Here is a 14,573-nt window from a genome sequence, read left to right as displayed (position 1 = left end):
GAACTCACGTCATTACAACACAAGCAAAAAACGAGAGACCAAGTGCACACTTGCACAGTTGGTCATATAGTCCACTCCAGTTAAGTCTCAGTAACATGTTAATGACAGTCATGCAAAGGACACACTGCTGGCCACTTGATACCTATGGACTAGAGAGCAGTGTCCTACAATACACTCCCAGAGGTTTAGATTGTGAAAGGCCCAAACCCCAACTAGGAGATAGAGTCACATTTATCCATTTAGTCATTTATTAGATGCTTCTAGCCAATGTTACAGTACAGACATATATTTTCATCTGTGTGTGCTCCCTGGGAATCAAAGCCACTGTTACTTACAGTACAGACATACAGTATATATTCATCTGTGTGTTACAGTACAGACATACAGTATATATTCATCTGTGTGTTACAGTACAGACATACAGTATATATTCATCTGTGTGTTACAGTACAGACATAAAGTATATATTCATCTGTGTGTTACAGTACAGACATACAGTATATATTCATCTGTGTGTGCCCCCTGGGAATCAAAGCCTTGATGTTCTCGTGTTGCTCAACCTTGCTATACCAGTTAGTCTGCCCCAAGATCACAGCAGTTTCATATATTTCATTGGTAAACAGTGACAAGGAAGTTAGGGGTGCCTGGTATCAGCTGGTAACTGTTGCAATCAGATAAGGCAGTTATGTAGGCCATTGGCAGCCTATATAGAAGAGGGGAGTGGCTTGACAGAAGTGGGAGTTATAATTGTAGTCCCTCCAGGGTTTGTTGAGATTATTGCAGCCAAAGGTGACTGAATTTGTTTTGGGATCCCTCAAAAATTGCTGCACATTTTTTTGTGTTCAATTTCCTGCAGGAAATCCTAAAAATCCTTTGCTGTTTAAATTGCAGTTATTTTGAGTGAAATATAATCAATCACAAATAATGCAGTAATTCCATGACTGCGTTTTGGTTACAGAAATACTGCTGTAATTAAAAAGGAATTTGCGAACCCACAATTGCCATTACGGGAAGTACTGTATTTGAATTTGCATGCATTTATGAAAACGCAAGATCTCAAAATCCTGGAGGGTCTGCAAATGATAGTTTATGTTTTCACTTTCAAGTCATACACAATTAATAAAGTCCACCTTTATTCCCCATAATGATCTGTTACATTATCAGACAAAAAAAATCTACTTTTTAATCCACTCATACATGAAAAAGCACGTAAGAGTATTGGGTGACTGGCATTTGACATTTCCCCCTGTCTTCTGTCCTCTCATCTCACGTGGCAATCAAAAAAGAAAGACATTTTCCTGGGGCTCCAAACAGTCTCCTGATATGCACGGTCCACTCACAGCCTCCTGATACGCACGGTCCACTCACAGTCACAGCTGTCGTAAAAGTATTGCGTTTCTCTAGAGCCATTTTCATCACTTGTGACAATGACAAGGTGTAACGTCTCTCTGCACTGGACGTATCAACGGGCTCCGCAGACACACAATACAGCACTGGGGTTCCCTGCTCTACTTCTGCTGTATAGCCTTCTCTCCCAGACAACAGCTGCCCTCGGCCCAGTCTCAACTGCAGACACTACTCTGCTTACCCACAATGCAAAGGGAGGGGACATCAGTAAATCAGTGGAAATGCAGCTCCCCCATTGGCCGTTCATATAACGGCTCTTGTGTTTACAGTCAGAAGGTATATAGGCTCTTGTGTTTACAGTCATATATAGGCTCTTGTGTTTACAGTCAGAAGGTGTGCCATTCATATAACGGCTCTTGTGTTTACAGTCAGAAGGTATATAGGCTCTTGTATTTACAGTCAGAAGGTGTGTGCATTTTGCGGCAATGCTATTGGAGGCCTTGCTTGTCTGCGTTACTCTTACAGCTACCAACCCAACATTTGAGATTCATTTGTGTACTGAATTTATAGGGAAATAAAGAGGATGCAAACTGATTTCTTACAACCTCAAATAAAATGACACAATTTGCATTGTGGCCCAACAACAGACTGTGGCCCAATTGTTCTGTTTGCTTTTTCTGTTTCTCTAGAATTACACAAAATAAAAGTCTAGCTCAAAGCTGTAGAGTACAGAGAGAAAAACTTTGCGAAATGTTATGAATTATTCAGGAGTACTATCAATTTCCTCTTGGTTGGCTTTCTCAGTAACCATGGCAGACAAGCATGCATTATTAACTGGTTGGGCGACACTGGCAGTGAGACTTCTAGTTGTTCTCAGAACTGTGTTGCCTTCAAGAACACACACGCGTTTGGAAAGGGCACATGGGGGTCTTGGAGAGGGGGACATGTTCTGCCTAGTTTGAGGGTGAGCGCTACAGAAAGGCAAGGCAAGCTGGAGCATGTAACCCGTCTCGTGTACTCCGATGGAGGGGACCATGCTGTCACCGGCGGAGGAGAAGCCGAGGAAGCGGGTGAGGTTTCGGGTGGCGTCGGGGAACAGCGGCCGGGTCCTCAAAGAGATGTTCAAGGACGAGGGGCCCTCCGACTCGCTGGACTCCGACTGCACCAGCAGCACCGATCCGGATCGGGCCAGCACCCCGTCGACCAGCGGCGAGGCCAGTGGGCACCTGTTTGGGTACCTGGGCTCGGAGCTGGACGACAGCGGGAGCGAGCCCGACGACCTACTCATGATCACGGGGGGAGCCAAGGACCGCACGTTCAACACCAAGCGGGTCAACATCCTCAGTAAAAACGGAACCGTACGGGGCGTCAAGCACAAAGTCAGCGCTGGTCAATTGCTCTTTAATAACCTCACCAAAGTTAGCGGGGTAAGTCGCTATACAGAAGTCACCCGTCTCATATTGTTTATCATGTCATCTATAGGCCTATTCTGCCTGTTGCTTTGCTAACTTGACTTGACATAAGGTGAATGGTAGGGTATTCATTTTCTTTTGTAATTCATCAAGCAACCTCCAGAGACTTGGGAGAACAATATGGTGCATATCTGTCTCCATCTCACTCTCCCTTCTGTTTGAGATTAGGGCTTTTGTCGGGGGCGATATCTCCCTTTCATAATGGCTTGAGTTGGCGATTGGTTACAGGGATTGTCTCCACCTCTCGTAGGCACAACCAGGACAAATGAAGCCCTTAAAGAGGACAAGGTCACTGTGCAATTAAAGATGCATGATGCATTTCTTTAAGTGTTTCAGGCGGGCTAATCAGGTTAATGAATTCTCATCGTGACTTCTACTTTCTAGTGACTCCGGTTCTCCGCGTACAGGAGGGCAACAGTAAGGCCAGCGAAACGTATCACAAAGTGTTTCTCCTCTTTCTAAAGAGGAATTCAGATATGTCGCTTTGCGTTTACTCACACGCACTCAAGCTGAAGCAGTTGAAAATAATAACACAGATGATGAGAGACAAGCGGTGACGCATTTGGTGTCTCAAAGCACAGCGGTGGGCGACTCTGATGGTAACAGAGAAAGTAAATGAAGGAAGTGTGAAGCACCTACCAGAACACGGGGGGGGGGGGGACCCTGTGGATCTGTTGGTTACCTAGAGCCAGTGGGCCAGTTTGCTGCCACATCCATATGAGTGAATATTTGTTTGCAGTTCAGGAGTCATAAACAAGATTAGCATCCAATGTTTGATATGGTGCAAGACATTTTCAAGGTCGGTTCTGTCAGAAGAAAAAGATAATAGCATAGTTACAGTTTGAGTGACAAGGGCCAGATTGATCATTTTACCAATAAAAAACAAACAAATACAGCCTCTGTGAACGAGAGGAAAAGATACATGTATGTATACCCCTCTTCAATAAATCACACCCACTCCTCAATGAAAGCACACACACACACACACACACACACACACACACACACACACACACACACAGACAATTTTTCTACCTGCGTACCCACATTCCATGAGCTCAGCTCGTTTCTCTTCTTGTTTCATTTCACAAGCTTCTCCGAGGTTTCTGTAATATAGCTGAGTGTGTGAGAGCGTATAAAATATGCGTACATTAAATATATACAACATTTCTTTACTTTGAGTAATACAGTAACAAAGAACAATTTTCATTGTGATGATGTAATTTAATGCATGCAGCGCTAAGATATTCCTTTTGGCTCTGTTTGTTTTGCATGCAGTAAAGGTTTTGCTGGAGGCATGGAGTCCTAATTTAAAAGCTGGCACAATTACAAAGAATAACAATTAGAAACAACTGTCCAACTGTGTGGCACGTTCACAAAACAAGAGGAAAAGCCCATCGGCCTCTGTGTCTTACATCATCGCATGGCTGATGTTCCTGCAAGCACAACTACAAAAGATTAATTCAGAATGTTCATTAGATCATCAACACATGAACTGTGCTTCCTTTTATGCCCCATTTAGCCGGACATGACGGTGGAGTTCGGGCGGATTGTCATCTACACCACGAGCTTCCGTGTGGTCAGGACAACATTTGAGCGCTGTGAGCTTGTGAGGAAAATATTCCAGAACCACAGGGTCAAATTTATGGACAAAAACATTGCTCTGGATATCGACTACGGGAAGGAGCTGGACGAGAGGTGTAAAAGGGTTGGAGAGCCGCCATCACTTCCTGTGGTCTTCATTGATGGTCACTACCTAGGGGTAGGTTCCAAGCCTTAGTGAAGTTCTCAGTGTGTACTTACCATTCACACATGTAACATCTCTGCTCTTTCATCATTCTTCAGGGGGCTGAAAAGATATTGTCCATGAATGAATCAGGGGAACTTCAGGATCTTCTTACAAAAATTGAGGTAAAACACACAACCCACCCACACAATATGCTTCTTACTCTACACACCACCCACACATTATGCTTCTTACTCTACCAATAGAAGTGCATGACAGCAGATTTGCATTCAGTCGTTAGTAGGCAGTGTTACTTATAGAGATATTCGACACACATGGAGATATACAACCGAAGCTATGGTCTTACTTCGGGCTGCTACTGATACGGTACAATCATCAGGAGAACCAAAAGCATCCTGAGCCACTGAGAGGAAAGTGCCGATGGCCCCATAATGCCAACTTATCAGTGACCTCACCACAGTGCAGGAAAACATATGACATCACTTGTGACAGGAGGCTGAATGACTCACGTTGAACAATAACACATAGTCACGAAATGTTGTCTTGAGCTCTTACTCCTTTGTGACCCAAAACATAGAATAAATCCAGTACATACTGTGGCAAAACATCCTGTCATTAACCAGAAAAGAGCCATATCTATTGGGTTTGATGTGTGCACTATACATTTAAATCTGCTTTGTGTATTTCTGATGTTATAGGTCTAGTTTGTGAAGTAGCAAACGCTCACGTCATTATACCAGATATTATATCAGTGAATAGCTTGATAGAAGGCTACTAAAAGAATTAGGAAAAAACGACCCTACTTGCAGAACTGCTGAGGTAGATTTCACTTCACTTTTGGGATTTTTGCCGAGCTTTCATACCACCCAAATACATCTACTGGAGAGTGTAAATATTAGCCATGTCATATGAATTATAGATCAGTGAGCTCACATTAATTATGAATAGGCATCAATAAAAGGCCATAAATAATAAAAGGCCCAGATATTGATTCTGTGACGCAAGAAATCTTCAAGGGTCACCTCTTACAGAAATGTGAACTTCAACTGTAAGAGTTAGAGATGTATTGACTCTCCGGAAAGCTTCAACTGTAAGAGTTAGAGATGTATTGACTCTTCAACTGTAAGAGTTAGAGATGTATTGACTCTCCGGCAAGCTTCAACTGTAAGAGTTAGAGATGTATTGACTCTCCGGCAAGCTTCAACTGTAAGAGTTAGAGATGTATTGACTCTCCGGCAAGCTTCAACTGTAAGAGTTAGAGATGTATTGACTCTCCGGCAAGCTTCAACTGAAAGAGTTAGAGATGTATTGACTCTCCGGCAAGTGTTACTCTTCCCTTAAATGTCTTCTTTCAGCTGCAGCCTAAACAATATGACTGAACTCTAAAGAAACACATCAATGCTGGTGTTAATATTGTTAGAATTTCCCATTATTTCATATAAATCCTCATTTTCTCGGTTGAAAATGGCTGATACACACCATCTTTTGTTTAAAATCAGCCTTGCAGGGCCAATGCTGACGCATCTACAACAGTTTAGTACATATCCACTTCCTAGTTCACTTCCCCCCGCCTGTAAATGTGAGTCTCATTTTCATTTGCTGATTGACTCATCACCCCCCCCCCCCTTCAGCTATAGTCCACCCCTCTATAAAATGATGCAGTGTGTAGTTAGGCTCAGAGATAGGGGTGAACCAACACTTTAAAGGGGGGGGGGGGGGGCAATAAGTGACTTCACACCTGGGCACAGTTCTTGGCTGTGAAATGAATATTAAGTTATAACATGGAAGGTCCCATTAGTTCTCAAAGCATGTGCCAACAGTTGAGATGTTTTATTCATGACCTGCACACGAGTGATCACTCACCCAGGGCATCGTGCCTGTGCCTTCCTGTTGTCTGTCCACAGCGGGTGCAGCACCCACACACGTGCCAGGCTTGTGGGGGATTTGCCTTCGTCCCATGCCCGATGTGCCATGGCAGCAAAATGTCCGTCTTCCGCAACTGCTTCACGGACAACTTCAAGGCCCTGAAGTGCACAGCTTGCAATGAGAACGGCCTGCAGCCCTGTCCGCTCTGCTCGCTCTGACGACTTCCTCCAGTACACTCTTCCCGTTGACCTGACCTTAACACAGACTCTTCCCGTTGACCTGACCTTAACACAGACTCTTCCCGTTGACCTGACCTTAACACAGACTCTTCCTGTTGACCTGACCTTAACACAGACTCTTCCCGTTGACCTGACCTTAACACAGACTCTTTCCGTTGACCTGACCTTAACACAGACTCTTCCCGTTGACCTGACCTTAACACAGACTTGGACAGACCAACAAGGAAGGAAGGAGCCAGGCAGTGTCCACTTCCCAGACGACAAATTATTTTGCTTTTTTAATAGACAAGCCACACATCTTTGTCTAGGTCTATGCTCATCCCTGTTTATAATACCTATGAAGGAACTAACATGACATGTTGAGGCCAATTCTCTTTGTTTTTTTGCATTCCGATTGGTAGTTGTGCCAATATTATCAGTATAGGCTCCATACTGAAAACGTATTACGTTATGAGTGAAAGGTATCCGATAGCATGAAAGTTGTTTTATAAGCATTTTTCCCCACAACTAAGTACATTGTAAGCATTCATAACTTCACCTTCATGAAATGCCTTAACGAGACGTCCTCCTCACAGCCTCTCACCATAGCCATGTATATAGTTGCTGTATAGAAATATGCTGTGGTGTGATCTTTTAACTATTTTCATAGCAGACTTTCAATGTTGGAGCACTGTAGACTCAGTAGGGAATTTTGTTGGTTTGGTGAAAATGTCTCTGTATTTTGGACCAATATGACCAAATATCAGGTTTTTGAAACAGTTGCTTCTTCACCCTGACCTGAGGGCACAGTGGTCCAGCCGCCACCACACTGGACGCTGACGATGTTTCATAATTAATCAGCCACCCGCGGGTTTCACTCTTGCTGCGGGTTTCCATTGAATAATTCAGGCCAGAGGGAGGACTAGGGTGTAGGGATCACTACGCTCTGGCCTATACAGTAGCTACAGTTTCCCTTTCACTGACACAGCTGAGACTTGAAGAGCAGCAGCAACTCACTGACACTTCAAAATGTGTCAAAGAGCTATCGAGATATAGAGCTATCCAGATTTAGAGCTATCCAGATATATTGCGGGTTAATATAAGCTCAGTCTTTCAGTGTTGCTTCAGCATTAGTTTTGAATTAGCGCTACAAAGAATGAGCATTGTATCAAAGTGCTTTCACAGAACCCCAGGCCTATATGGACAAGGCTATAAAGGCAAAGGGGGGGAATCCTTTTCAACAGGCAATTAACCCTTAAGCAGAACCCAGTACAGAAGGGGGGACCCACCGGCTTGAGGGAAGTCCAGGAGAGGAGAAGGGTAGAATGATGAAAGCAGGAGGGTGAGATTTAAAGAGGCATAAGAGAGAAGAGAAAGCAGACAACTGGTAGATCACCTAAATAGAGGTGGAGGTTTTAATAGAAAAAACGAGGGCTTTAAAATTGCAAACGTTAAAAGCTTTTATTTGTAGATGCACACAGGACACTCAATGGTTGCGAATGTTAATTGGTAATAACAAAAAATGTGACAATATGGGAGCCATGTTCGCGAAATCTTGAAGGTGAAGAGGAGCTCTGCGCTATCATAGCCCTGTACAATGCTGCTTGATCTGGATTCCACAAGGCAGCATTGTAAAGAGGCTAACGGCATAGAGCAGGGACCAAGATGGTGATATTTTGATCATACCCTTTCGATGTGTATTTCGAAATCGGAAAAGCATTCAAGTCCATGACGTATATCAAGTGACCAAAACAAGCGCACACAAACGTAGCACAATACGAAAACTGTTCCACAGATTCTGGAAAAATTCTTTTGTGATGGGCAGAGCGACGCTCAAATGACAGACAACAGCGCCCCCACTGGACAGTTGAGCAGAGAGAGACTGGAGATTGGGAGATGGAGAGATGAAGAGGAGGGAAAAAATCCACACAATAGTCATGTTCACACGAATATCAGGTGTCAACGGTAGTCTGCAAGATCATGTGTAAACACACGGATTTCTATTGCTTCTATAAAATGAAATAAACACACATGATTATTAGATTGAAGCTAATTAATAATTTGACACGGCTACAAGATCACCTCTTCAAGTGTTAACATTAACCATTACAGCTTTTTTTTTAGATCAATTCACTAATGCATATCAACCTCCATGCAAAATTCAGTAAAACTGTAAGGATACTGATTAAGCCAATTGTTCTGTACCAAACTGTGTGGGCAGACCAAATCTCTTCGCTCTGGACAACGAGCAATCATCGATATTTCTACCGAACATTACGTACAATTATAGCACAAAACGCAATGGTGCAAAACCTGACAGCTCGTTGACATGATTTCAGTGCGCTGAACAGTCAAAGATAGACAGCGTTTGCTGTTGTCCTTTCGCCACTTTCTCTTAAACACACTCAAACGCTCACTGACCATCATTCGGTGAATGATTCCCCGATAATTTTCAGGAGTCTATAATTGTTTCCTTCCTATTTTACTGAACATCGAGTAAATCCCTTTGGGGTCGATCCGACAAAAAACTCAGAAACATCTCATCGCCGTTTCAGATAACCTTACCTTCTCCATTCCGCTGCAGATTTTGTGTTTGCAAAATGTCAAAGGCAGGCTCTTCGTCTATAATACGAAACGCACAGCACCCCATTCGTTAGTCAAAGGGGGGGATTGTGAAATTCTAGGTTAGACTATGTTTTTACTGAAAGCAATCTGAGCCAATCCAAATGGAAGTCAGCTCTATTGATGACTTCGCTGACCAATGGAGGCTACTCTGTTTTGCAGGCGGACCTGGGGATGTTTTTTTTTTCACCGACAACGGCTGATTTCGCCATTGAGAAGTGACATTTAGGCTATATTTACATTGGTTTTTATGCGTTATGAGAAAGATCAATGCTGAAAGGTCCATTTGCACCTACGAATACATCCACTGGACTTAAAAATAATAAATAATACAGCGACACTGTACCAAAGACATAATTTGAAATTGTCTTCCAGTTTTAATAAACAAGATGTGATAACATTCAAGAACTTGAGAAAAGCTCGAATGCGGTTTAATAAATTAATTGCAATTTATTCAATCATCTTCTGCAACAGTTACACTGATCAAACCAAGGTAAATATTTAACAATGCTGATAAACATTTTTAAAAATATATGTACTATAGTTTGTGACCTCCTTAAACAAAATTCCAGCCCACCACTAAGCAAGAAGGGTTTGCATCATTCAGTTCAGGATGTCCACTCACTCTCAGGTCCATCTGCTTACAGACCTTGAGTTCTACATCACTGCAGACCAAGGTTCATACGAGATACTTGTAAGGTTGGGCTTATATACAAAAACCAACAGTGAGTGCATACTGTATTTGACGGTCACAGAGGGGGTTGTTGGTTCAGACGGTTAGCATAGTCTACAATGGGTTGACCAAAGATGGCTATTTTGAATTCACAGACCATATAATGATCAATATACAGAATGCAAAAACCAACAGTGGGTGTTCACTGCCTTAGAATACAGAATGAGTTATTTTCTTTTGATTAAAATTGTGTTACTGTATACGACACTTGATATTCGACATGATGAGAGTAAGCTTGAGACCGTGAAGCCTGCGAAGCCGGCAGAAACGGCCAGAGAAACACTTTGATTTGGAGACAGGAGTTCGAGGGGCAGGCAACACCGCAGTCAGCGGCCTCTCACTCCCCACGACAACACCACCATTAAGCACAGGTACATGCTGGCAAATAACTTAAACTATGCCACAGCGTCAACGTAACGAACCTTTGAGTTAGTACCGTTAGCAAGTACTGGAGGCCTTACATAAAGGTACACAAGAGATGGTCTGAGGATGCACCCTCAAATTTAGCTTAATAAGAAATAATAACTATTGTGAATGGACCGTGTAAAATGAAAAGTATATAAGGATATTATTGGGAGGTAGCCTATATATGAGTTCACTCAGTATCTCTAGAGGAACGTTCAGTAGTCTGAAAATGCCCCCTTTCATTAACTAATTTATAATTATTATGCTAGAAGGGTGACCACTGGGTTTATATCAGTAGTACCCCAAGGTTAGGTCAGAGACAATAATGAACTTAGAATTATTTATTTTTTTAGTTGCAATCTTTGGATTCTTACATTTTGTATACACATAAGTATTTGCTGTGATTGACGTCTGACACTGCAAGACTCAGTGAAGAATGCCAGACACAATGTTCACAAAATTTGAAGTGCTTTTTTTTTTTTCCAAGAGCGGCTACTCTTCTCTTCACCAGCAAATACACACAATGGAAACTCAATCTACATTTAAAATCCTTCTTCTTTATGGAAAATATTAACATGACCGTATTAGGTGGTAACACTGGTACCTACAGCTGTAACCATTTGTGATTACTGAAAAACCCCGTCCATTCTTTACAATAATCTGGTGAGGCCAGTTTGCATCAAACTCATCCATTATGACGGAAGTATATAACATTTCTACATCTCTTCTCTAATGATCTTTAGAGAGCAGTGAGGATGCTCCTCATAGACTGGCTGCATTTTCATTTGCTAGTTCTGCTATATGCAAAGCACACCGCATTCATACACTGTAGTGGAAAAGAGAACACTTGTCCATTGAAGCGAGGTCAGCGAGTGTCTGCTGCAGTAAGTGCTGTGGTTGTTTGTGTTTGGTTTCGGGAACTCGACGTGGACTCTCGAGCAGTCAGAGTACATGATTCCAGTGTGGACCTGTTGGGTTCACAGTCACGGCCAAGGCAGAACCCAGACCAGAACTCAAGTGCATTTAGAGAAACTTCATCTGCAGCAGACTGGCTGGTGGAATGAGCCTCTATCCCACTCTGTGGGATACACTCAAGTTGGCCTGCACAACCACAAGCTGACAGCCAGCCAACCACACACACACACACACACACACGCACACGCACACACACACGCACAAGCACACACACCCGCACAAGCACACACACGCAAACACGCAAGACCATATACACACACACACACACACACGCACACACACACACACAAGCACACGCACACACGCATCATCACACGCAAACACGCAAGACCATACACACACACACACACATCATCACACTCACACACCCACCAACACACGCAAGACCATATACACAAGAGGAGGTCTGAGGATGCACACTCAAATGTTGGGCAGATGATCACGTGACCCTTGCTTTAGCTCGACTATGGCAGAAAACAAAATGAGGGGGAAAAAATTATAATAAAATGAAATTAAAATGAACCTTCTCCTGAAGCTTGTTGTATGAACTTAGGGAATATGTTGAGTGATGGAGCACAGTAAGACTTCATCTTAGGTGAGGTGGTTGGGAGAGAGGGAGCGCACGCTGACTTTCAGAGGAAGTCCTCCTCTCCCTCGGACTCCTTGGCTCTGGCCCTTCCTTCTCTGGTTTCCTGTTGACTCTACATCCTTCTCCTCCTGCCAAAGGGAGCGCTAAAGGATCTCCAGATCCACGTGCCGCACTTCTGGGTTCCGTTTCTGTGGGGAATTTCAGGAAAGAGGAACACCATAAGATCACTGGCCCCTACTCATCCCATATTCCCAGAAATGCAGGCCAATGGGAGACAGGATACACAGAACACTCTAGATCATATAGATAAACATGCAAGTACATGCAAATGGGACTGATATAAAGTGTCTGTGCACATACACCCTTAACTATGTACATAAAAATACCGTTAGAGATAAGACTTTTGGAAGAGTGAGGGCGAAACTAAATCAAGACAGTGTTTGGGAGATTCTTCCAGACATCCTCCAGTTAATGACATATTCTAATAACCATCACAAAACTGGATGTCTTAAAATGAGCCTGAGCTTCTGAACACATCCCACCTCTGTTAACCAGCAATTAGTAAACATAGAGAAAGATGGGGATCCTTGCTTGGCGCTAACTTTGAAATGGGCTTAAACAATGGCTAAATCTGGCAGACTATCTGGCAGACAATTACTTCCAACATAAAAAAAGACCACACACGCAAACAAATCAGTAACATCACCCTGTTGAAGCACGCAAAGAAAGCAATGCCCTCTATTTGTTTCTATTTCAGCAGGTTCAATAAAAGCCCAACTCTTACACACCACCCTCTGCTAGACCTCAAGCCTGCAACGCATAAGCACCAGAGAACTAGAGACAAAACATCAACCCTTTCATCACGCTGATCAAGAAACACATGGAGGATTTCCTCTCTCTAGATCACATAGCGTGGTTCTGTTCAATGTCCTACAAATTGCTCTGACAAACAGTCACAGAAAAGGAAGAATTTGTATGTGTGTGTGTGTGTGTGTGTGTGTGTGTGTGTCTCTCTCTCTCTGTGTGATTGGGAGGGCGGGGGGAACTGAGTGAGTGCGAGAGAAAAAGCAAAGAGAGTGAATGAGAAAATGAGAGTGCAAGGGACTGCGGTGAGTGCAAGGGAAGGGTTAGGGTAAGGGAATGCGCGGGACTGCGTGTTAGTGAGCCTCCACCTTGAGTTCCTTCTCCAGGCGGTCCACTTCAGCTCCCAGTGTGTCGATGATATTCTCTCCATGCTTCAGCATGAAGTTCTCCAACTCCTCCGGTGTCTTCACCAGCTGAATTTCCTACACAAACACACACACAGTATGATTTTTCCGATTCAAGAGCACGTTTTCTTATATAAATGTCTGTTTTATGCATATATGCTTGAGAGCATTATAATTAGGGATGGGAATCGAGAACCGGTTCTTGCTAAGAACCGGTTCCCAGTGGACCGATTCCTTGGAATTGTTAGCCAAATTCCTTTTCGATTCCGCTATCAATACTTAAAAATTAAAAAATTAAAAAAATAAAAATATATTAATTTATATAGAGACCTAACCCTAACAAAATTATTATTATTATTTTTTTTTTTTTTCTGGGATCGATGTAAGTTCTATTTAGGTATGTCACGCCCACACAGCTTTGTTTAGTTTTAGACTGCAGCCAACATGGCGTCGAGGCAGGTGTCCAAGAGTGTGTGTGTGTGTGTGTGTGTGTGTGTGTGTGTGCGTCTAGGCAGAGGTGTCCAAAAGTGTGGTTTCACGCAAAAAGATGACCAAAGGGCCACTTGCAATACTTGCAAAACTCTTTCGTCAAAGACACAAAACATATGCAATAACTTCCCAGGAATGTCACATTTTTGAGCGCTATGGAGTGAAGATAACGTTAATGAATCTAACTAAGCTAACGTTAGCGCTTCATCTGTTAATATCGAAGGTAAACTCTAACAGTCTATTGCGGTAGTAAGGGTGACCAGACGTCCTCTTTACCCGGACATGTCCCATTACCAAATCAGTCATACATTCTGTTACTTACGGTTGGAATTCTAATCAAAACAAATACTTTTTTTCTGTGTTGGGACCCCCTGGCACCCCATCAAGGAAAAGGATCCCTAGGCTATGGGTCTCTGGACCCTACTTTGAGAGTTGGTTGACCTTTTCTTAAGTTTGTTTTTGGTTATTTAAAACATGTAAATGCATACAAACTGTATATGCTGTGCATCATCTATTCCGAGAATATTAAATAAAAGAAAATTAGTTTAACTCTTTTTTTCCCTTGCCCAAAAAGAATCGATTAGAGAATCGATAAGGAATCGAATCGATAAGCAGGAATCGTTATGGAATCGGAATCGCTAAAATGTTATCAATTCTCATCCCTAATTATAATTTCTCTGACAAGTAAAGAAATGTAGATGTAATAGTTTATCTGACATGCACAACAGAACATGTTTTTGTGTTTTTGAAACGATGAAACTACACTGTGCTCTAGTGACATCCGTTTTATATCTTTATCTCGACATTATTATGCAGCCTTTCACTGCTGTGCTCCTCCTAGAAGCTGCTGGGAGAAAAGAGTGTGTGTGGATGGAACTCAGTACTAAGTGCTAAGCTAACCG

The 14,573-nt window shown here is 42.7% G+C and overlaps 2 protein-coding genes across 3 annotated transcripts in view; one reads left to right on the top strand and one right to left on the bottom strand.

The window, feature by feature from the left end:
- Positions 1 to 2,369: 2,369 nt before the first annotated feature.
- grxcr1a (glutaredoxin and cysteine rich domain containing 1 a) lies at positions 2,370 to 6,650 on the top strand (the record flags this gene model as incomplete). The annotated part of the gene is made up of 4 exons (XM_080840087.1): positions 2,370 to 2,774; positions 4,342 to 4,581; positions 4,665 to 4,730; positions 6,471 to 6,650. The coding sequence occupies 4 exons, from the start codon at positions 2,370 to 2,372 to the stop codon at positions 6,648 to 6,650; spliced, it is 891 nt and encodes a 296-aa protein (XP_080696213.1).
- A 3,055-nt stretch (positions 6,651 to 9,705) lies between these two features.
- The window catches only part of slc30a9 (solute carrier family 30 member 9), a 15,010-nt gene continuing 10,142 nt past the window's right edge, over positions 9,706 to 14,573 (bottom strand). For both annotated transcript variants that reach the window (XM_080841131.1, XM_080841132.1), the window contains exons 19-20: positions 13,147 to 13,260; positions 9,706 to 12,162 (exon numbers count right to left, since the gene is read on the bottom strand). In XM_080841131.1, the coding sequence (XP_080697257.1) occupies positions 12,118 to 12,162; positions 13,147 to 13,260 (159 nt within the window). In that variant the 3' untranslated portion in view covers positions 9,706 to 12,117. The remainder of the gene's footprint in view (positions 12,163 to 13,146; positions 13,261 to 14,573) is intronic.

This window comes from Sprattus sprattus, assembly GCF_963457725.1.
Source record: "Sprattus sprattus genome assembly, chromosome: 6".
Lineage (NCBI taxonomy): Eukaryota > Metazoa > Chordata > Actinopteri > Clupeiformes > Clupeidae > Sprattus > Sprattus sprattus.
Note: the sequence above shows the minus strand (reverse complement) of the source record. Positions and strands in the feature narration are given on the sequence as shown.